General features: G+C 60.2%; 10 protein-coding genes across 10 annotated transcripts in view; 5 read left to right on the top strand and 5 right to left on the bottom strand.

Moving 5' to 3' along the window:
• The window catches only part of ACA1_037220 (uncharacterized protein), a gene marked incomplete at both ends in the record, with an annotated part of 1,728 nt that extends 789 nt beyond the window's left edge, over window positions 1-939 (top strand). The window contains 5 exons of the mRNA XM_004340899.1: window positions 66-164; window positions 233-300; window positions 405-505; window positions 596-729; window positions 814-939. Coding sequence (XP_004340947.1) covers window positions 66-164; window positions 233-300; window positions 405-505; window positions 596-729; window positions 814-939 — 528 coding nt within the window. The remainder of the gene's footprint in view (window positions 1-65; window positions 165-232; window positions 301-404; window positions 506-595; window positions 730-813) is intronic.
• A 245-nt stretch (window positions 940-1,184) lies between these two features.
• On the top strand, window positions 1,185-3,634 carry ACA1_037210 (uncharacterized protein; the record flags this gene model as incomplete). Its single annotated transcript, XM_004340898.1, has 7 exons — window positions 1,185-1,306; window positions 1,481-1,589; window positions 1,706-1,873; window positions 2,086-2,226; window positions 2,315-2,445; window positions 2,738-3,353; window positions 3,425-3,634. 7 exons carry the CDS (start codon window positions 1,185-1,187, stop codon window positions 3,632-3,634), a joined length of 1,497 nt encoding a protein of 498 aa, XP_004340946.1.
• Window positions 3,635-3,731: 97 nt separating this feature from the next.
• Window positions 3,732-4,242, bottom strand: ACA1_037200 (uncharacterized protein; the record flags this gene model as incomplete). Its single annotated transcript, XM_004340897.1, has 2 exons — window positions 3,732-3,959; window positions 4,102-4,242. The coding sequence occupies 2 exons, from the start codon at window positions 4,240-4,242 to the stop codon at window positions 3,732-3,734; spliced, it is 369 nt and encodes a 122-aa protein (XP_004340945.1).
• Window positions 4,243-4,334: 92 nt separating this feature from the next.
• On the bottom strand, window positions 4,335-6,390 carry ACA1_037190 (aminotransferase, class V, putative; the record flags this gene model as incomplete). The annotated part of the gene is made up of 8 exons (XM_004340896.1): window positions 4,335-4,528; window positions 4,640-4,757; window positions 4,845-5,186; window positions 5,295-5,407; window positions 5,483-5,622; window positions 5,886-5,985; window positions 6,043-6,146; window positions 6,236-6,390. 8 exons carry the CDS (start codon window positions 6,388-6,390, stop codon window positions 4,335-4,337), a joined length of 1,266 nt encoding a protein of 421 aa, XP_004340944.1.
• A 131-nt stretch (window positions 6,391-6,521) lies between these two features.
• On the top strand, window positions 6,522-7,057 carry ACA1_037180 (uncharacterized protein; the record flags this gene model as incomplete). Its single annotated transcript, XM_004340895.1, has 2 exons — window positions 6,522-6,669; window positions 6,759-7,057. 2 exons carry the CDS (start codon window positions 6,522-6,524, stop codon window positions 7,055-7,057), a joined length of 447 nt encoding a protein of 148 aa, XP_004340943.1.
• Window positions 7,058-7,124: 67 nt separating this feature from the next.
• On the bottom strand, window positions 7,125-12,077 carry ACA1_037170 (uncharacterized protein; the record flags this gene model as incomplete). The annotated part of the gene is made up of 23 exons (XM_004340894.1): window positions 7,125-7,367; window positions 7,423-7,929; window positions 8,022-8,091; window positions 8,159-8,289; window positions 8,355-8,504; window positions 8,579-8,620; window positions 8,698-8,839; window positions 8,927-8,955; window positions 9,032-9,103; window positions 9,230-9,372; window positions 9,448-9,512; window positions 9,604-9,701; window positions 9,781-9,896; window positions 9,992-10,092; window positions 10,175-10,331; window positions 10,395-10,413; window positions 10,482-10,592; window positions 10,854-11,214; window positions 11,339-11,370; window positions 11,465-11,554; window positions 11,621-11,692; window positions 11,769-11,929; window positions 11,951-12,077. The coding sequence occupies 23 exons, from the start codon at window positions 12,075-12,077 to the stop codon at window positions 7,125-7,127; spliced, it is 3,039 nt and encodes a 1,012-aa protein (XP_004340942.1).
• A 368-nt stretch (window positions 12,078-12,445) lies between these two features.
• Window positions 12,446-16,571, top strand: ACA1_037160 (leucine rich repeat domain containing protein; the record flags this gene model as incomplete). Its single annotated transcript, XM_004340893.1, has 18 exons — window positions 12,446-12,593; window positions 12,738-12,870; window positions 13,025-13,410; window positions 13,475-13,569; window positions 13,629-13,818; window positions 13,907-14,061; window positions 14,158-14,233; window positions 14,318-14,381; window positions 14,460-14,562; window positions 14,656-14,796; window positions 14,903-15,004; window positions 15,104-15,229; window positions 15,322-15,438; window positions 15,521-15,649; window positions 15,752-15,841; window positions 15,954-16,055; window positions 16,142-16,301; window positions 16,420-16,571. The coding sequence occupies 18 exons, from the start codon at window positions 12,446-12,448 to the stop codon at window positions 16,569-16,571; spliced, it is 2,469 nt and encodes an 822-aa protein (XP_004340941.1).
• Window positions 16,572-16,656: 85 nt separating this feature from the next.
• ACA1_037150 (Oryza sativa (japonica cultivar-group) family protein, putative) lies at window positions 16,657-17,632 on the bottom strand (the record flags this gene model as incomplete). Its single annotated transcript, XM_004340892.1, has 4 exons — window positions 16,657-16,741; window positions 16,825-16,904; window positions 16,981-17,262; window positions 17,375-17,632. 4 exons carry the CDS (start codon window positions 17,630-17,632, stop codon window positions 16,657-16,659), a joined length of 705 nt encoding a protein of 234 aa, XP_004340940.1.
• A 174-nt stretch (window positions 17,633-17,806) lies between these two features.
• Window positions 17,807-19,147, bottom strand: ACA1_037140 (uncharacterized protein; the record flags this gene model as incomplete). Its single annotated transcript, XM_004340891.1, is given in 2 exon segments — window positions 17,807-18,991; window positions 19,004-19,147. 2 exon segments carry the CDS (start codon window positions 19,145-19,147, stop codon window positions 17,807-17,809), a joined length of 1,329 nt encoding a protein of 442 aa, XP_004340939.1.
• A 102-nt stretch (window positions 19,148-19,249) lies between these two features.
• Window positions 19,250-20,575, top strand: ACA1_037130 (uncharacterized protein; the record flags this gene model as incomplete). Its single annotated transcript, XM_004340890.1, has 1 exon — window positions 19,250-20,575. One exon carries the CDS (start codon window positions 19,250-19,252, stop codon window positions 20,573-20,575), a length of 1,326 nt encoding a protein of 441 aa, XP_004340938.1.
• Between the last annotated feature and the right edge of the window lie 32 nt (window positions 20,576-20,607).

The following is a 20,607-nucleotide window of genomic DNA, read 5'->3' as shown; positions in this document are numbered from 1 at the left end:
AGACCGAGACAGTCGCGAAGACGGCGCCCCGAGCGATCAAGAAGACGCGCGGAGAGTTGTTGCAGCTGGCGGAGATGAGGGGCTGCGATATGGCGGGGCTGCAGGTGCGCTGCGCCATCGCGGGACAACTCAAGAGCACCGTGTCCGTCGAGGTTCAGCTACCGGTACGCTCGCCACTCGTGCTACTTCCTTGCGCTCTCTGCCACCGTGACCTACCTAATACGTTTACCAGAGCGACCCCAAGGCCAATTCCGATTATTTCTACATCAGTGCAGAGGGCGCGGATACTGAGCACGCAGAGTACTCGCCGCGCCTCATCTTCTTCCACCACCCACCGACGTTGATGATGATGATGACGTCATGATGATGGTGGCGGTTGGCCTGTGGGTGATCCTTACGCTCAGGTCTATCGTCGATCTGGTCTGCGCCGGCAAAGAACGGGTCTTGGCCAGCCCGCACGCCTTCTCCTACTTCACCTGCGACGCGCAAGTGCTCTCCTTGGCCGGTTCCGCTCCCGCTCAACAATTTTGTCTATGAAAACGAGCAGTCAACGATTGTAACATCTCACCACACAATGTGTGTGGCTCACCGCCAGGCGACGATTGCATCGTGGCGTTGATGGACAGCTACTACTTCCCCCTGGCTGGCGATGGCCGGGCGTCGCAGGAGTGGAAGGCCGACGCGCTGCACGTCATCGAGCAGCTGCGCAACAAGGAATGCATCAACAACGTACGCCTCATGCATTCCTGAGATTCCACCACACCCACACCCACAAGTCGTATGTACACTGATCTGGGGGAGGGGTCGTTATAGGCCTGGCAGTGCCGGCTGGCCACGGCACTCAACGCCCAGAACAGGTGGTTCATCACCGGATACGCGGGCACTGGCGTCACCCTGCCCTGGGCGCCCGAGTACGCAGCCCCCCATCCACCCACCTAGCAAAAGGGTAGTCCACTCATCGCTGCGCTGACCTTCGCTCTGGTGTCCCGGGCCTGTGGTGATATATATCATGAGGCTGGTGCTCGCGCCACGTGCGAGCAAGCGTTGGTGCACGCATTCCTGGCTGTTGCGCACATCTTGCGAGGTATGTTGGCGCTCCATACGTTCCATTCCATACATTCCATTCCTCACTCGTCGCACACGCGCTGACATCGGTGGTGAAGATAATGCCGCGACAGGGGGTGATGACGGATCGGGACTGGGACGCCGTGTTCCAGCCCATGGGCAGACCCCCTGTCCACGAGTCCGTCGTGGAGCCCGCGCTCTGGGCCGTGCTAGCCGAGGCCCGCCAGGCCTTCCGCTCGTGGTAACTTTGCACCCTTCCGTCATCTCCCACGCGCAGCATCGCACACGCACGCACATTACCGCACACACCGCACGCACTGCACACTAAGCACACACACAGGCTCCCCAAGAAGAAGCTGATGATGAGCGAATTACGGTGGGCGTCGCTGGCGGTGGTTCGTCCCCCATTTACCAGGTACCCAATGCACATGCTGGTGGTCCCGGATTCGGCCCACGGGCTTCAGTCCCTCTGGTCCCTGATCCTGTGCCACGTCGCGTTCTGGGGACCTACCATGTGCCCCACGGTTTTCACCTCGTCGCCGCACACGCACACATGCATGCCACACATACACACACACACACACACACGCACGCACCACACGATCACACACGGCCGTGCGCTCATTATGACCACACACAGCACGTCCGGGTGTCCGGAGTGGTGGTAGAGTACGGCTGGACACATCGAATAGACAGAACGTTCGGCGCGTCCGTGAACCGTCTGACGCGGGTCGCCAGGGGTACCTATCAGAGCCAGGGCGGCAGGCTGGCCGTGCACAATCTCCACCGGGTCAACACCAACCTCCAGGTACCACTCCACACCACACCACTCCACACACCACGCCCGTGTTCGCCTGCGTGCGTGCGCACTTGAAGCTCAAGTGAGTGATTCCAGGCGTTCCACAACCACCGATCCAGCATGCGCGCAGACTTTGGCGTACGACGACGCCCGCCCCATAGACCCCTCCCCTGGCGTATACCCACTCTCTGTTCTTCTTCTTCTCTCCACTCAAACAAAAGCGCCAACGAGCGTTGGTCCTGTGGGCGCACCTGCGCCAGCCCGAGTCGGCGTTTGGGCAGCTGCCGCTGGAGCTGGTGTGCCACATCATGAGCCACCTGCATGATGCCAGCCGCAGCGGAAAGCACGACAGCGCCTACCTCGTACGCTACCCAACCTGCGTGCCCACCCCCCTCTTCTCTCTGTACTTTTCTCTTAGGCCGGTGGTGATGGTGCGGCGGTGATTCGCAGGCGCTGGTGGACCGCCAGTTCAAGAACGACTTGAACCAGGCCTTCAAGGCGGTGGCCTGCGCCCTCCACTCGTACGACCTGGAGAAGGTGGTCCACCTGGTCCTGGTCTCCCTGCCCCACATCCTATCACGGTCCGTGGCCTCTCTCCCTACCTCCCTCCCTCCTCTCTTTCTCGCCAGCCATCTGCATTCAATCTATAAAAGAGTGCACGATGACAGGTGCCTGCTGGTGTTGGACAGTACCGGTCCGACCAAGGCGTGGCCCGAGTGCAACGCCGCCCTGCTACGCCGATACTGCAAGGCACGCGCGCGCCCAACACCCGCTCGCTCGAGATGGAGGCCCCTACCCAAAAGGCTTATCTCAATCCATTCGTGACGATCAGATAACGGCGTGCGCGCTGCTGCCCGTGTGCCGCGGCTTCAGCGCGCTCGTGTGGCGCTCGTGGATCGCCAGGCGGAAGGAGGAGGTCGCCACTGCGGACCACGACCAGAACAGCCCCTTCCTCCCGCAAGACCGGACCGACGTCGAGTCCACCGCGCGCGAGATGAGCCGCTGGTGGTACAAGTACGTCAGCGTTGAGCCCCGCTACCGCCTCGATGACGGGCTCGTCCCGCCCAAGGTGCGGATCAGCCTGGGCGTCAAGGGGGCGACCCTGTGGTTCATGGACGTGGCGCGCGTGCGGTCGTCGACGTCGCGCGGCGTGAGCGAGCAATCGCGCTTCCTGCAGCACCTCGTCGCATCCGTCATCGCGGCGCGACGCCGCCAGGGCGGGCGCACCGTGGCCCGCATCACCGTGTGTCGGGGCCTGCCTCCCTGGGCGCAGCAGATCCTCGACGTCATGACCCCACTCTTCATCGATGGTGCTGAAGAAGAGGCCGAGGCCACAGCTATGAACGACAACGAGGAGGAGGAGGCGGGCGCTGGCACTGGTGCGTCCTTCAGAGGCGACGTCACGCAGGCCGTGCGCCGGGCCGTGGTCGCCGACCCAGTCCTGCGGCCGCACATCCGAAACCTCATCGCCATGACAGCGCACTTCAAGGTGTGTTGTGTTGTGGTGGTGTGGTGTGTTGTGTTGTACTATTGTAACTCAATCATTGGCTCGGTGGTCAGGAGGTGATGCTAGAGGGCGGCCTGGCGAGCGTGCGACAGGCATCGTTCGACGAGGAGGTCTTCATCCGGCGCCTGGCGCACTTCATCGCCCGGCAGACGGGCGTGGCGGCCGTCGAGGTGCTGCCCGGCGTCGATGGCGCTACGCTGACCATCGGGCAGTCCCTGTTCGCGCCCGGCCTCCCGCTCGTGGAGGTGGTCCGAGTGCAGTGACACGACACGCGCGTGTGCGCTGATGTTTTGGGCAAGAACGAGTGGAGCCTTCATTCAACATACACGCATAGCACACAAGTGGGCGATGATGAGGGCATCACTGGGGGTTGAGCTTCTCCTTGGTGAAGGCGTTGAGCTCGTCCATGGTGGCGGGGGTCTCGACAACTTTGGCGCCGAGGCTCTCCTTCCACTCCTCGTACGCGGCCTCGGTTTCGAACGTTCGCACGTGCGCCGCCATCTTCTTGCCGTATTGCTTCTGCCACTTCTCCTGCTCCTCCGAGAGCGCAACTTGGCGCTTGAACAGCTCAACATTCTCGGGATCGGCCTAATGAATTGATTGGCGGTGCAATTGTGGGGTTAACAGTGAATGGCTCGCTAGCGATTTGGGCATGGATAAAGGCGAAACAGGACCCAATGCGGCAAGGGATTGTGATAGGAAATTAGAGCGTAATTGCGAGGGGGGGTACCCAGCCGTAGGTGCAAGTAATGTAATCCTGGAAGAAAGGAGTGCACTCGCCGGGGTTGGCCGATCCGTTCTTGCAGAGGGCGAAGTCTCGCCAGATGGGGTAGCACCGCCCCGCTCCCTGGAATCCGAACCCGGTGGACATCTTGTTCTTTTGATTGATATCTCTCTTTGATTAAATTTTATTTTTCATTTTGGCTTTTGTGTTTCCATTGATCTTTGTTGTCGACTCTTGGCTTACTGCGCAGTGAGGACGCGCTGGAGGGCCTTGACAGGCGCGCCTCTCTCGAAGCCGGTGTAGCCGCACTCGACCAGACCCTGCTCGACGGCTCTGATGGTCTGCTCGAGGTGGCCGCGGTTGAGATCGGTGACCGACACTCCCATGTGGCCGATCCTGAAGTACTCGGCCTTGATCGCCTGGTGCAGACCACCTGCGCGCGCGCCAACGTGTCTCGTTAGTCTCTACTCGATGAAGAGGGACACAGGGCGCACACACGACACACGACACGCAAAGCCGAAAAAGCGTTGGAAAAGGGACCCACCAGCAAGTTCGGCGCCGTGAGCCTTGACCTTGGGGAGGAGCGCTGGGCCGCTGACACCCTGCGGGAAACGCACCGCCGTGATGGTGTTGGCGGCCAGCTTGTCGCTGACGGCAACGGTCTGCGATCAATCACGTACGCCGCCCCGCAGAGTGTCAGAAACACGAGACACAGTCATTAGTCCACTCCTGATGCGATGTGATCGTACGGTGAGGTTCAGTGCCTTGACAGCCTCCCTGACGGCCTTACCAGCGGTCTGGTGGGCCTTGAAGCGCTTGTCCATGGCGCCCTCACCCTCGCTCAGGATCTCGTAGAGGCTGTGAAGACTGTGAGACAACACAGGAATGGACCACATGGATCGCCACGTGCGGGTTGGGAGGAGAGGGGGGGTGAGTGTGGCTTGCCTGGTGTGCAGACCGCGGATGAGGTTGACGGGAGGCGTGGCAAAGTAGGCGGGCTTCCTGCCTTCGTAGCTCTCCATGATGGGAAGCCACTTGGACCAATCGCAGAAGTAATTCGCCACCGGAGTCGTACGCGACTTGAACAGGGACTGCACGACACAGCGACACAACCGCACACGCACAACCGCACACGCACGACACACACGGCTTAGTGTGAAGAAGCTGAAGAGCTCGCGTGTGTGTGCTTCAAAACGCACCATGGCACGCTGGCTAGCCATCAGGATCGCGAGACCCGGCGGGACGCCGATGGCCTTCTGCGACGCAGTCAGCACCACATCTACGTCCCACTCGTCCATGCGCAGCTCCTCGCCTGTCGCAGGAGAGTGCACACGCTTCGTTTTGGGCATAGAATATCGGGAGACGAATCAAGGGAGGGTGTCGTCACCTCCAGAGGCGCACACGCCGTCAACGACCACGATGGCGTTGGGGCTGTGCTTGCGAATGGCCTGCGCAAAGGACTTGATGTCGACCAACACGCCCGTCGAGGTGTCCACGTGGGTCAGGGTCACCATCTTGAACGAGTCCCTGTGCGGTGACGGTGATGGTGCATGAAAGCTCACGTAAGTGCATTTCTTCAAGTTCTTCAAGTCGAGCAACGAAAACAACCTTTGGCCGAGCAGCTGCGTGACGTCGGCGACCGAAGGGCAGTTGCCTATGTCTGTGCGCGCATGGGTCACATCCGCACCGTAAGCCGTCAGGCTGACAAACGGGAAGCACACGCAGAGGCGTGAGTGTGTGAGAAGGGACTGTGGGAGTGGGCGACGCCATGATGTAGGAAAAACGCGCACCACTCGCCGAAGCGGTCGCCGAAGTAGCCGGTGTTGACCACGAGCGCCTTGTCGCCCTTCTGAAGAAGGTTGCAAGCCGCCATGTCCCACCCGAGGGTACCTAGGTGGTGAAGTTGATAAGAGCTCAGCTCCTCCAAGGGGAGAAGGGCGATGGTACCTGAGCCGGCCAGAACGAAGGGCTGGCCCTTCTCGGTGAGGAACACTGAGCGCAGCTGCTCGAGGGCCTGGCCGAACTGTTCGATGAAGTCGGGCGACACATGGCTTCACACCCCCACCAACGATGAACAATGGATGATGAGGACCACCCGAGCTCAACCAAGTCAAAGTGAAAGATGGAAGTGTGTTGGCACCTGAGGGTGGGGAGGGAGATGGATTGGAGAACGCCCTCGCTGAACTCGATGGGTCCAGGGATCATGAGGAGCGGCTTCGCCCCCTTGGTCTCGCCAGGCGTGGTTTGCACGCTGCGCCTCGACGCACCGAGCGAACCCAGCGCCGTCGCGCCCATCCTCTGTCCTCGCTGTACCCTCCCGCCCAACGCCAGCGCCGAACCCACTCTCCTGCTGCTCTTCATCTTCAGAGGTCACCGGCACCGTTCAAGAAAAGCCAGAAACTAAAAGGAAAATATAAACTACGAAGATGGGAGATGCAGAGGTTGGTGGAGGTGGGCGGCCGCTGTCTCTGGAGGACATTGGCGAGGACCTGGCATCCATGGCACTGAAGCAGGAGTCCTTGGTTGGAGTCTACCTGCCCTCGCAGCAGGCCCCACCTCTGGATCTCTTCGCCTGTACGAGCCCCCCCCAACCCCCAAGCCACCAATCGTGTGGTGCAGGCCTAAGCTCATCAGGCTCTGCTCTCTCATGTCCCGATCACCAGATGCAAGGGAACGACGACAAGGGGAGAAGAGCCTGGGAGAGTTGGCCCGCCAGGTGAAGGCCAGCACCCCCGAGGAGCTGCGGGCGGCAACGGCGGCCGAGCAGCGACGGCTCGACGAGCAGGTGGCCACCCTCTACAGCCGCGCCCACGAGAGCAGCATGGCCTTCCTCGAGCGGAGCGCGTGGCTCAGGCAGGCCGACGGCGGGGTGGCCGCGATGGAGGGTGCCATCGCCGATGTGGCCCGACGGGTCGAGGCCCTGGCGGGCATCGTCGACCCTGGCACTAATGCAACCACTTGACCTGACCACGTTCGGATGAAGGTCAAGATGAAGATTATGGAAGGTGGTAAGGTGGCTGCTGGCCCCATCAGCCCGTGGTTGCGAAGGCCAGCAGCCACTCGATGGCGGGCAGGCCGGGGAGGAGCCGTGCCGCGGGAGAGGCCACGGTCGTTGCGGTGCTGCCATCGACCGACGGTGTCAGTCGGAGGCCGGCCAGACCTGCCGAGCTGGCGACGAACGGCGCCATGCGCTCGAGGAGCCGCGCCTCGTCGAACGCCAGCGCACCCGCTCCCGCGCCAGCTTGCTCAGACCGTCTTTCCACCGTCATCCGCTGTACGGTGACAAGCGTGAGCGTTGGCTTTGAAGAAGAAGAGGAAGAAGAGTACCCAGAGGTGTTCAAGTAGTGGGACAAACTCGGCGGACTTGTGGCGCATGTACGGTGCTTGCTCGAGCAGCAGCTTCAGTGCGACCTGCTTGGTGTAGCTGCTCAGGGCCGGCTGCTGGTCGCTGGGCCTGGCGCCCCGGAGGTGCTCCTCCATGAGCGCTACGATCGGCGTGGCCCACTCGGGCTGGCCCCGGCACACCGTCACTTGCGCCACGAGCTCGTTCGATGGCACGCCACGCTTGCGCTTCTTGAGCGCCTTGAGCCGCTCGATGAGCGACATGAGGTAGCTACTCTGCTCGGCCACCTTCTCGTCGATCTCCACGTCGATGCGCAGCTTTGAACGTATCCTCGAAACTCCATCATCTTCGGCCTCATCCTCGCAGCCGTCATCAACATCGCGCACGAACTTGCGCCAGTAGTCGGGCATGGTGCTAGTGGCCTTGAGGTGCGTGGTCCATGCGTAGGCGCAGTAGACCGGGCATATTGGCCACAGCGCACACATTTGAATCTGCGCAGATCATCACGACCACAGCCAGTGGCGTAAGGCGAGACTGCATACAAGAGCCTCCCGCCAACGATGGAATGTAAAAGCAATGGGACCTTGTAGAAGCGCCGTATGAGTGTGCGGTTGAGTGCGTCGGTGCCTTGCTTGCCCAGAGCCCGTCGATATCTATTTAGAATCGCTCAGCACCCATCAGAACGGAGGAATTGAAGTCGGCCAGTGTGGTGCTATGTACCGGTCGAGGACGTGTGGCATGACGTCCAGTGTGATTCGGACCACCTCCCTAAAGTCGTTTTGCGCGAGGGCGTGTGCAATGTCAATCAAGCACTCGCTGGTCCCGCTTCGCATCAGCCTGTCCACGTGCATCTGGCATCGCAGAGAATGAGAAGGTTCGACTTGTGATGGCGGAGGAGAAGCGAAGAAGCGCGAACCAGGTAGTGGTCATCAAATCCGGGACAGCCCATCGTGGTGATGGACCCAACAATGTGGCCCACGAGCTCGAGCGGCAGCATCGCGAACGGCGATTCCGGCGAGTGGAAATGGGCGAACAGAACCAGCGCTCGACGGTGCATCACTTGTTTCTGCACAAACATGTGTCTCTTCTGATGAGTACCACCCGATAGGCCGCGCATGCATCAGCTACAGCTGTACGTACGATCGAGTCACTCCGCATGGCTTGTTCTCCGGCGCACAGGCCCTGGTGTTGTTTTAAGAGTTGGCAATATAGTTGAGATTCTCATCATTCTCTTCCAGAGGCAAGAGGGAGTTGTATACCCTGAGGGTCTCATTCAGGTGGTAGAGTCGGGCGAGCCCGCCGTGGTGCTCCATGTCTGCGCTCTGGCCCATGGCCATCACCAATCGCACGACAGAGGCGGAATGCGAGGCCAGCTCCACAATATCGCGCCTCACGAACGGCCTGAAGAAGCACAACACGCAGGGCGTGAGGCACCGGTGCCAGGGCGTGATACCGAAACGTAATCAATGTTCTCTTCTCCTCTGGTACCTGTGGGCCATTGGGGCCAGGTCGATTGCCTGTACTACGAGCGTTAGTGTCGTGCCACGGTGCTGAGGTTCATTCGGGGGGGGGAAGGCCTTTGTGGACGCGCACCTGCGGGCACATGCGGCGGCCGAACAGGGCCACGTGGTGAAGCAGCGAATGCACTCCGACGGAAAAGGCTAGCTGCTTGTCGGGGAGGCTGAGTGTCGCCAGAGGGTACCTGTGATGATAAGAGAGAGAGAGAAGAGGAGGGGTGAGGCCGAGCCGACCGAGGGTCACTGCGACAGGGCGGCGGCGTTTGGGTGGCACCAACCAGTGCTGGAACGCCTGTCGAGCAGCGGCCAGCACGGCATGCGGAACGCGACTGGCGGCGGGCGGTGGCCCATCCGACGGACCGAGAGCGAAGATCCGCTCCCAATCTTCGTCCGTTACGTCATCAACTGCTACCTTGCCTGAACGACACCACGAAAACGTGTCAGCGCAATCAAGAGAAAGTACACAACGCTTGAGAGGGGGGAGGAAGCAACCTGTAAGCTCGTGCGCAACGGTGAGGAAGACGTGCACGAGCGATTGCTCCGAATACGGGTCGATGCTGTACCTGATACCCTCCGTGTGAGGCTGACCAGCCAGACTGACACTTTCATTCGACCGGATCAAACCGCTATATAGCTCGAGATACATACCTGTTGTCCCAGGGCAGTGCTGTTCCGTGCATGCGTCTCTGTGCGAAGGACCAGTCTCGAATGTCGCGCAAAGTGTGCTTGAGCTTGCCAGAAGCGTACTGGTAAGAAGAAGATGGCATTCGTGGTTGTGAGGCAATGAGGGATACCCCTAGAATCCTGGTGGTGGCAGAGTAATACCTCGCTGATGCGCTTCTGGGATTCCATTTGGTCGAGAAGGTCACTTACTTCTTGCTTCCATTCACCAGTGAAGTCGATAAAGTATCTGCGCCGGGTCGCGACTATGAGCTTCTCACCTGTGGAACGAGGGAAGCTCAGCTCAGCTCAGCTCAGCTCAAGAGTTGGTCACACCATACGCATGCGCTCAATGTGTAGCATGAGATCGCCAAACCTCCATAGTCGAGGCACTCGCTCTCGGTGGCATAGTAAGTGAAGCACTGCGGCGAGGAGAGCACTTTTTGTCGCAATGCCCCGTAGACCTCTGACAACAACCTTTTGTGTGAGGGCAAGACAATGTGTTGTGAGTGAATTGTGGGCCGGAACTATCTTGGCGCCAAGAGCGCCGCTCCCGTACCTTCCTTTCCACGGTTCGATTGCAAGCTCGATGTGCGCTCGCCGGTACTGCCAATATGCGAGCCTTGCCGGCAGGCGATGCTGGGTCAGCTCTTCCTCGGTCATTTGCTCAGCCAGGTGCCGACCCAGCAACGGTCCCATCTCCTTGTCCTCCCCAACTGTGCGAGACAAATTGTTCGTAAGGTCATCATCAACCCCCTCACTGCGCGCGTCGATCATACCACTGATATCGGGCAGTATCTGCATACAGACGCACGAACGACTCATTAGAAAAGGTAGAAAAAGAGCTCTTGGTGTAGAGGACTTACCATGTCTGCGCTGATGCCAAACTGTTTGCCGTTCGCCGCTGCAGCGCGGCACGCCAGAAAGTGCTCCGTCCAGGCTCCTGGAGCACCAATCCAGACGCCCGTTTCCGCCATCTATACGCATCAGGAAGCACGGATCGGGTGTGAGTAAGCCAGTCTCCACAAAGCAGAAGCAGACCGAGACGACTGATGGTGGGAGGGGAGGGTACAGACCTCTAGCGGGGGCAGGAGAGAGGGCAGAATGGGCACGACGTCATACGGCTGGCCGGTAATGCCGCACCGCACGGCTGCTCCAAGCAGATCGCGCCCGGTGAGGCCTAGGAAACACGTTGGGGCTGGATCCAGATCCCCTGCGGGCGCGTTACTTGCCGCTACCTGCCACCCCTGGTACTGCAGGTGGACCATGGCCTCTGCGGTGCACACGACCCACAATTGATCGTCATCGCTGTCGTTGGCCGGGCAGGAGGCAGCTGCGGGGGTGTGTGGGTCGTAAGAGACGGAGAAGAGGCCCAGCTTGGCATCCGGAGAGACGAGACAGCACGTCTGGCCGTAGACTAACTCGGGTGCATTGGCGGGGCACAGGCTCACGACGCACACAGTGAGCTGCTGTTGGTCTAGAGGCGGCGGGAGGCGGCGAAGGCCAGAAGTCTCGGGCAGGCGGTCCATCAGGATCTCCTGCCTCACCGCTACGAAAGCCGTGGGCATGACCCCGTCGCCTTTAAGGCTGGCGTGCTGACTGGTCAGTTACTCAAATGAAAATAGCAAAGTGTAGCGGGCGATTGGAGGATGGTGGATACCGGTAGTGATCATGAACCCGCTCTCGCCGTCGACGCGAGTACACACAAGCCGCACTTTCGTACTGGATCTTGCCCATGCTTTTGAGCTTGTTGAACTGTTGTGGCGGTGTCGTTGTCAGCAATGAGAGTAAGGGGTGAGCATACCGCACCCTGACGTAAGGCCTTTATTTGCCAGCTCTGGGCGCGTACCTGGAAGCGAACAAAGGAACGGAACAATGGGTCGCTTGTCTTCACCGCCTTGCTGCCGTCCACCAGGCACCCAAGGCGATTGAGGCCTTCCTGTCCAACCCACCAGAAATGGAGTTGTAAAGATGCACGTGCACACGGATCAGCAGCTGCACGCACCAACAACTGGACACAGTACTGGTCGTGCTGGTCCTCCTCAGCATCACCATCGGCCTGCCTCTTGCGGTGCAACTGACCATTGCACCTCATCAGAGTCAACTCTCAACTTGTCACAGGCACCTTACAAGGGGATGGAGAACGAGCGTACGAAGGCAGTGCCCGAGCAGTTGAGAGCGAGGGCGTAAGAGGTCTGGCGACCGTGCAGCTGCGCCACGCGTGCCGCCATGTCCGCCCGGCACAGGCCAGCCAGCGCGACTTCGTCCAGGCGGTGCGCGAGTTCTTCCACGTAGGAGCCAAACATAGCCCCCCCTTGACCCACACAACGCGTACTGGTGGGGGTGGCCTCATCGGCCGAATTGCGAGAGGTTGCGTCAGCACTTGATGCGTCTTGCTCTCGCAGGGACCGCTCCTCCAGCCCGCACAGCAGCTCCCAGAACGGGGTGCGTTGCGTCTGCATTGTTGGCCCTGTTTTTATTTTTACTTAAATTTTCTTTCGTTTTCTTTCGTTTCCTGTAACGGTCAATTGAAATTATTAATTATTTTCAATTATTGGGGAGTTCGCTTTCGTGCCGCAGAGCCAACCCGAAGAGTAGATCAATCGCCATCTTGTGTAGGAGCACAGAGGGCGCCGAAATGCAAGCGCCCGACAAGAGCGAAGATTCTGCAGCTGGGGAGACCGAGCCCTCTCCCTCTTCGCCATCCTTGGGCTCTCTGCAATTACACGTGGCAATCAAGAAGGAAAAGCCATTCCTGCGCCTGCTCCCACCGTTGGTGATCGTGACGAGTGATGAGACCACCATCGCGCTTCCCCTTTCGCCAAGGAAGATGGTGGAGGAGACCGATTTTCTCGACGATGAACGACCACTCTCGCCGGGTATGACCCAACGCGTGCGCCAGGAGATCGATGAATCCTACCGACACGCTCGCCTCAAGGCCAAGGCCCTTTCGTCCCGCGGCATCGAGAACGAATCAGGTAACCCCAACGATTTTCCCTTGCTCATCGTCAGATTTTTATTTATTTATTTTATTGGTATTTATTTTTGCATCTCCTTGGCACCGCGGCCCGCTTGTGTGAACTGACGCGGAGTAACTGTTGTGTTGCCTGCACGAAACATAGGGCTCACACACTTTTACCAACCGAAGCTGTTCACCTCGTTAGACGGCCATTTGGCGCCGGGCTCACCCACTAGCGGCTCCTCCTACCACCGGGCACGCGCGCAGTTCAAGCGACACTCGAGCATCGAGTTTGCGTACGCGATGGCTCCAATTCCTCCGCGTGTGTCGTGTGTGCGTGTGTCGTGTGCGTGTGCGCGTGCGTGCGTGTGTGCGTGTATGCGTGTATGCGTGTGCGTGTGCGCGTATGCGTGTGTCCGCGACAACTGCTCACCGTGCATTTGGTTGCAGGACCAAATTGGTGAGGGAGGCGAAGAGAGAAGAGGAAGAGAAGGCAGCCGCGGCGGCAAAGGCCAAAGAGGCGCAGGAGAGCGGGGGCGCGCCGCTGGCGGAGGAGACATCGTTCGAGCGGCAGGCGCGGATCGTGAAGGAACAGATGCGAATATTCGCTCTACGGATGAGGGAACGGGAGATGATCGCGCGACTGGAGAAGGCGCAGAGACAGGAGCAGCAACAGCAGATCAACAGCAGCAAGCCGGCGGCAGTCGCCACGCAGGAGCTGGTGCACGAACGTGGGGTGGTCCCACCGGTTATCGAGGACGCCTCGCTCGATGCTGAGTCCGCCGCCGAACTCATCGAGCCCACGGACTTGGAGTCCTACTTGCAGGCCCTCGATGGTGGGTCCACCCACCGTGATCTCTCCGATAATCCTCCGCCACTTACCGCTTTCTTCCTTATTAGATGAGCGACAAATCAGTGCCATTACTCTCCCAGCGCTCGGCATCGGCGACGATGGCCTCGCCCAGTTGCTGGACAGGCTGCCGCCGCTCAAGCCGGTACTCTACTACTACTACTACTACGCGCAAGCCTTGCACAATCCCCATGCCCATAATAGATGTGGTCCGGTGACGACTTGATGCTGACCGGCGGACCCGCGCCCGGACAGATCACGCCGGTAGTGGGCTTGATCACAACGCTCATTTTGGATGCCAACGACATTGAGCGGCACGGCGCCGCGATGCTGGCCAACTTCCTCAAGACGAACGATCACGTGGAGTGCCTCAGCCTCAAGTGGAACATGATCGGTACGTGTGCGCGCTTCCCAGTACGAGTGGCGCCGCACAGGTGAGAGGTCCACCAACTGAACTGATGATGTTTTTCGTGCGGTGTTAGGCTTTGACGGCGCGGAATCGCTGGCGGAGGCGTTGAAGGTGAACAGCAGGCTGACCACGCTGCAGCTCGAGGGAAACGGGATTGACTCGGACGGGGCCATCGCCATCGCTGATGCGCTCAAGGTCAACACCTCTCTCACCGACGTTAATCTCAAGGTACCCCACTCCTCTATTTGTTTTTTAATTCTCTTGCTATTTGCTTTCTTTGTCCAAGGGCCACGGTCTTACGCCACTCACGCACGCACCCAACAGGAAAACGGGCTGGGTAATTCGGGCGTGGACGCCATTTCCGAGGCCCTCCTGGTCAACAGCACGCTCAACTGCCTGGGTACGCTCACATCATCCCTCAGCTCAGCTCAGCGAGCCAGAGGCAACTCGCGAGTGACACCTTCGACCTCCCCCTCCCCCCCAGATCTCTCCTCGAACGGCATTTCGTACGCCGGGACCACCCTGGCCGAATCCCTGCGGTCCAATAGGTACGACGCACCTCATTACCACTCGAGCCCGAGGAGGTGGGCCGCGGGTGGTTGACTGACGTGTGCCGCATCACACAGGGGACTCCGCTATTTGATGCTCAACGAGAATGCGCTCTTCGACGCTGGAGCGACGGCGCTTGCGGACACGCTGGCGACCAACTCGACCCTCACCTCGCTGGAGGTACCCCCGCGCCCCCTTCCACTCCTTCTCACATTCCTCGCATAACCAAGTCAACGTCGCCTCACCTAAACATTGTCTCGTGTTGTTGTACAGTTGCGAGACAATTCGATCAGCGAGGACGGCATACTGGCCCTCACCGATGCTGTGCAAACCAACACGGTGCTGGTCGATCTCAACGTGAAGCTCAACCAGCCCGGCCTCCGAGGCGAGATCGCCCTCTTTAAGTTGCTCAAGGTTCACCAACACTCCCCCCCCTCCCCAGTACCTTCTTTCCCCCCTTTTTTTCCTGCACACAACACACGACTCACTCTTGTACAACTCCTTTTTTTCCACGTCTCAGTCTCGACCCGATTTCGAGCTGATCTGGAAGGACGAAGGTGTCGAGTCGACGTGGGACGCTTCGCAGTGTCGCGACATCATCCAGCACTTTGGCGCCGACAGCGTACGGCCTTTTTTATTTTTCATTATATTATATTTATCTATATATTATATAAATATTATTATCATTATTTAAATGTTGTTTTACAATGCGCGACTTCAGGTCCTGCGCCAACTGGTCGAGGGCGAGGGCCTCTCCCCTCTGGTCGGGCGGGAGCTGCTGCTGGAGCACCTCTACATCGACAACACAAAGACCGCGCATCGATTCTTCGATTCCATCTTCCCCGAGGTACGTCGTACTCATAGCCATGGGCAAGGTGGTAGCTGGCGGCTCCGTTCACCTTCATCTTGCTGGTGTCTCTCTTCTTGCCACTACAACAGTCGCGCGTGGTGCGACTCGAGGGAATCGAAGTTTTGATGCAACTTTTGAAGAAGCGGAAAGCCTCAAGTGCTGAGGCCTATGGGCAAGCCCTCAAAGACTTGCCCCACCTGCTGCAAGTACGCGTCGCAGACAATTGAGACACGCACGCACACGCACACGCACAAGTAGAACTGACGCGTTTGGGGTGGTGGTGTGTAGGCCCTTCACGCCAAGCTGGACTGGATCACGTCGATGCTCCGGCTTCCCGCCGCGCCCAGACACGAGCCACCGGCGAAGGACAACTGTGCCAAGCTGAGCGAAGTGTCCCTGGGATTCTTGCGATTGAAGGTACGGCTTCGTGGAGCTGTTACTGTGCCGTGTGTGTCTCGCGTGTGTCGTGTGTGTCGCGTGTTCGGTTCCAGAGGGCTGATGGTACGCGTGCATGGGCAGATTCTCGAGATGCTTCCGCTCATTGTCGATCTGGGCTACAAGGTCTTGGACGCGAAGCTGGTCCAGGCCAACACTTTCGCGACCTGCATCGTACGATGAAGCTTGCCTGCGCTGTGGCCGAGCAATACCTGGAAAGCAACTGACCCTTATCCTCGCCCATCTCCGCACAGCAGCACGCACGCACGCACGCACGCACGCACAGGACATCTTCTACTCGAATCCTTTTAACAATTTTATCCACCATGGCGTCAACAACTTCCTCATGAACGCTCTCATAACACAGCGACAAGCACTCATCGACGAGGTACGTGTGTTGTGTGTACCAACCGACACACGCGCGGCAAGAGGCAGGACTGACCCGGCAACCGCTGTCGCTGTTATTGTTTGCAGGCGATCGTGAAGTGCGGGCTGCTCGATCGGATGACGAACGCGTTCCGAGAGGAGGCCAAGAAGCCGGTGGCGCAGCGAGCGGGGTACCTGGGCCACCTCGCCAAGCTGGCCAACGAGATCGCCGCCATCGACTCGGCCGATTTCCACACCCTCCTCAACAGTACGCCAACGACCCGACGAACCATTGAGCCGACGCACACGCACACGCACACGCACACGCACCGACAGCTCCTTGACGTCGTGAATTGACTTGGCTCTGCTTGCGATCCGTATCACAGGCAACTCGCGGTGGGTGCGGTTCGTGCAGCGGGAGCTGAGAGAGCTCAACGAGCTGGACCGGGAGTGGTCGAAGGGCAGGCCGGAAAGGCCGGCACAGAGCGACCAGTCCTGCGGCGTGCGGAGTCGAGAGGAGGCACTGGGCAGCTACTAGTCGTTGTCCGCGTGTACTCACTCACTCCCACAAAGAAACAATAAGGCTAACTATTCTTACACTACTCGTGGTGGTGGTGGTGTTGTTACACATCCTGCTGTTCGTCTTCATCCTGGATGGCCAGCTGCATCGCGAGAGCTGTTTCTTGGTGGTACTGGTCCTGAAACCATCTGTCGTCATCATCACAAAAAGTGGAGTGAGGTCCACATTTCATCAGCTGAAGGCAACGGAGCAAGTGAGGCATGTACGGTACCTGGCAACAGGGTAGCCCACCTTGGCCATCCAGTGTTGAGGCTTGGAGAAGGAGAGCACCTCGTACCACACCGTGTCGTCCTGAAGGTCAGCCCATTATTTGAAATGTCAACCTGCGTGTGCGACTGGCCGTGTGTGCGGTTCAAGGCGGTCGTACCGTTTTGTCCCACTCGATCTGAAAGCGCTCTTCGCCGGCCACCAGATGGCACGGCAGAGTGCCGTAGGCGAACCCGAACCGCTCCACGCCCCACTCGTCCACCAGGAACTCACCGCTCGGGCTCCCATCCGGGTTGGCATGCGTGGTGGCCGTGGTCCCCTGTGCGGCCGCTGGCCCCTCGTCGATCGTGTAGACTATTCTGCACGCTGCCAACGAGTAGAACCCCATGTTCAGGATCAGCGTTCCCAACGTCTCGCCCTCCCTGTCACGCCATCCCATTGCCTTGATGAGAAACCGCACACACCGCACACACCACACACCGCACACACGACAAGGGGGTGTGGTGGTACCGAATGGAAGAGTGAGGCCAACAGATTTCGAGCCAGGAGGGCACGTCAAACATCTTCCAGGCGCGCATGGCCTGTTTGGCCTTGTCGAAGCACTCACGGCCGCTGCCGAGCTGTACGCGCAGCTGGTCGACGTCGAAGATGTGCCCGGCCTCGCCCTGCGCCCGCAGGGCCGCCTCGAGCTCGGCCCGCGACCGCACGTCCCGCGTCATACGCACGTGGCCCTCGTGCGTGAATCCCTTCTGCCCCTCTGACCGCAGCACCTCTTCAATCTCGGCCACCTCTGGTCGCCTCCAGAACAGCATCGTGCGACACGCTTGAATCGGTTCAGAATCTGTTCACTTGTCCTCTGTAGTGAACCAACACCTCCGAGCGAGCCAAGTACTTGTACGCTCAGGTGTCATGCCACAGTGCTCTTGCGGCACTGAATCAAACAAAGAATAAAAATAAATAAAAAATACAATTTAAATTATGCACCTTTATGTCTGGTGCGCCTTTGCTCGTGGCCCGCCTACACCACCGCCCGTCCTCCCTCCTCGGCCCTTCTTCTGGGCTGCCCGCTGGTGTCCTCGCCCAACACCACCACTCTCGTCCGGCCGCACTGCCATTGGCTGCAGGAGGCCTCTTCGTCCTCCACTTGCGCTGCTGCTGCCCTCGCCTGCGCCCTGATGACCAACACCGCTGGTGATCATGGGAGCATGATCCCCGCCGGCGTCGCTGGTTGGCCGGCCCTCTGCAAGCAGGCGTCGCTGCTTCTTGCGCCAGCGCCGCTCGGCCGGGGTGGGTCGCCTGGCGATGGTGAGCTGCGGCAGCAGCCGGGCCTCGCTCGCGATCGTGGCCTCGGCCTCTGCCGCCGAGTGCTCCTCGTGCCACCGCGCCAGCACCGCCTCCGCGTGCGCTTCCCCGAGGTGCACGAACCACACGCACTGGAAGCACCCCGCCGGTAGCACCTGCACCTTCCCTGCACCCTCACCTTCGTCGTCTTCGTTTTCGTCGTCTTCGTTCTTGTCTGCGGCTCTCCTCTTCAATCCTGCGGGCACCACGGCCGTGGCGGGCCGCTGGCCGACGAGCGGTGTGACGCCGTCGGGCGTGTGCAGCGGCGCGGCGAACACGTAGGCCTGCCTGGTGGGTCCTATATAGACGGGCTTGCCGCTGGCGGCGCTGGTGCTGGTGCAGCGATGGCGGAAGGCGTGGTAGTAGGGCTTGTTGGCGACGAAGTCGGGCATGAGGAGGAGCCACGGCCGGCCGCAGCCCTCGGCCCACCGCACGATGCGCTCCATGTGGTCGCCCGAGAAGGGCGGGTTAGTGACCAGCACGTCAAAGTCCGGCACCCGCCCGGCCGCCACCACGCCGTAGAAGTCCTCGTTGCGGTTGTACACGTTGGTGAAGCCCAGCCGCGCCAGGTAGGCCACCATGCTGCCCTCGCAGAAGTACGGGTCGTAGATGCGCAGCTGACGCGACGCGGCGGCCACACCGCCATCGGCGTCGTCGTTGGCATCGCCGACAACAGAACCGTAGAGCCGCTGGGCGAGGGCGCGGAGGAGCGGGGCGATGTCGCGATAGGCCTGGAAGGGCGTCTCGGCGTGGTCACGAGGGTCGGCTTCGAAGGGGTGCTCCGAGGCCGTGCTGGGCGTGATCACGCCTGTTGCAGCCCCGGGTGAACCCTGCTGGAGGACCGGGACGGGAATCGACCCGTCATCTTCATCTTCTCCTTCCACGCGCTTGCGCTTGGCGAGATGTTCGTGCCTCGGCCTCTTCTTGCCTGGTCGCTTTTCTCCTCGACTGCAGGTGACGGCCCGCCCCCTCGTCTGGGTCTCCATCTTGCTTGCCGCACGAAAAGGGAAGAAGGAAAAGGAGGGAGAAGAAAGAGAAGAGATCTCTGTGCAGAAAGCGAGTACAATTGACAGCAAGGCGGAATCGCGATGGAGATCGAGGTGGTGATCATCGGCGCCTTGGTGGTCTTCATGCTCTCCGTGGCCATCTTCCCTGCACTTTTGCGATCGATGCGGGGAGGGGAGAAGAAGAAGGCCAAGAAGGAAAAGAGGGGCGTGGCCAAATCGCAGATGTGCCTGCAGCCTGGCTGTCTCCGATGCGCCTTCTCGACGGATCCCACCAGTCTGCAGGCATTCAAGCGGCATCTGTGGGAATCTTTCCGCACGCTTGCACAGAACGACCTTCAAGATGACGACCAACGCCGAACGATCCATTCGCGAGTCGGCCCCGCCATCAAGCAACTGGTCTCTTCCCCATCTGCCGGATCCGCTGCGGCCACCATCAATCCTGCTCCTTCCCTGCTGAGCCTCAAGGGGTTGGCCTCCATCAACCTCAAGAGGAAGAGAGGCGAAGAAGATGAAGGTGAAGCGACTGTCGCCCAGCTCTCGTGGATCGACCAGCTGCTGCCGGCCATTCCCCGCATGGCCGACGAGGCGCGCCGCCTCTGGACCGAACGAGCAGCAGACCTCGAGGGAGAAGGCCGCAACATGGGGAAGGGGTGGCGGAAGCAGGAGGAGGGTGGTGGCTGCACCGGGTGGAAGTGGGACCTCTGGAACCAGGGCTCCTTCGTCGAGGCCCACGCACAGCGCGCACCCGAAACGGTGCAGCTGCTCGAGCGGCACGCGGCCGATGGCCTGATGGTAAACTCTCTCATCGCATTGCCCGATGGTTTTGCGAGTGATGTAGTGGTGCGACTGACTGATGCCTCAAACCTCGGTGGTCCTGTGCAGAAGGAGTGTGCGTTTGGGTTCGCCTACTTCCACGCCGTGGAGAAGGAGGACGGTGATGATGTCGCAAGTGCTGCTGCTACGGTGGCGCTTTCAGATCCTGATGACGCAGGCCTGCGGCTGCGCAACACGTCAAAGAGCGAAGAGCGAACAGGAAAGAACGAAAGCGACGAGAAGCGCTCGTCGAGCGAGAGCCAAGAACGACGCCGGCGCTGTGGTCCGACCAACGCACGGCTGCGCTGCCGCTTCGTTCTTTCAACGAGGCCCGACACCTCCCTACTTCAAGTGGGAGCGACGGAGGAGGCAAAGTGGGAGGCCGGGACCTGCCTGGTGAGCGACGACTCGCAGCCCCACGAGCTGCGGGCCGAGCCGAGCGGGCCAACGAGCGAGCAGCCAGGCGAGGAGGCCATTGCCCTGGCCCTCGTCGTCGACGTGTGGCATCCGGAGCTGGCGCCGATCGAGCGACAGGTGCTGAGCAAGCTGTTCCCCGCCTCCAAGGACGTCTCATCAAGCTGGCTCGTGGATTGAGCGCGTGCACCCGATGTACCGCCACACGTAAC

This window comes from Acanthamoeba castellanii (assembly GCF_000313135.1).
Source record: "Acanthamoeba castellanii str. Neff unplaced genomic scaffold scf7180000084567, whole genome shotgun sequence".
In the NCBI taxonomy this organism is placed as follows: domain Eukaryota; phylum Discosea; order Longamoebia; family Acanthamoebidae; genus Acanthamoeba; species Acanthamoeba castellanii.
Note: the sequence above shows the minus strand (reverse complement) of the source record. Positions and strands in the feature narration are given on the sequence as shown.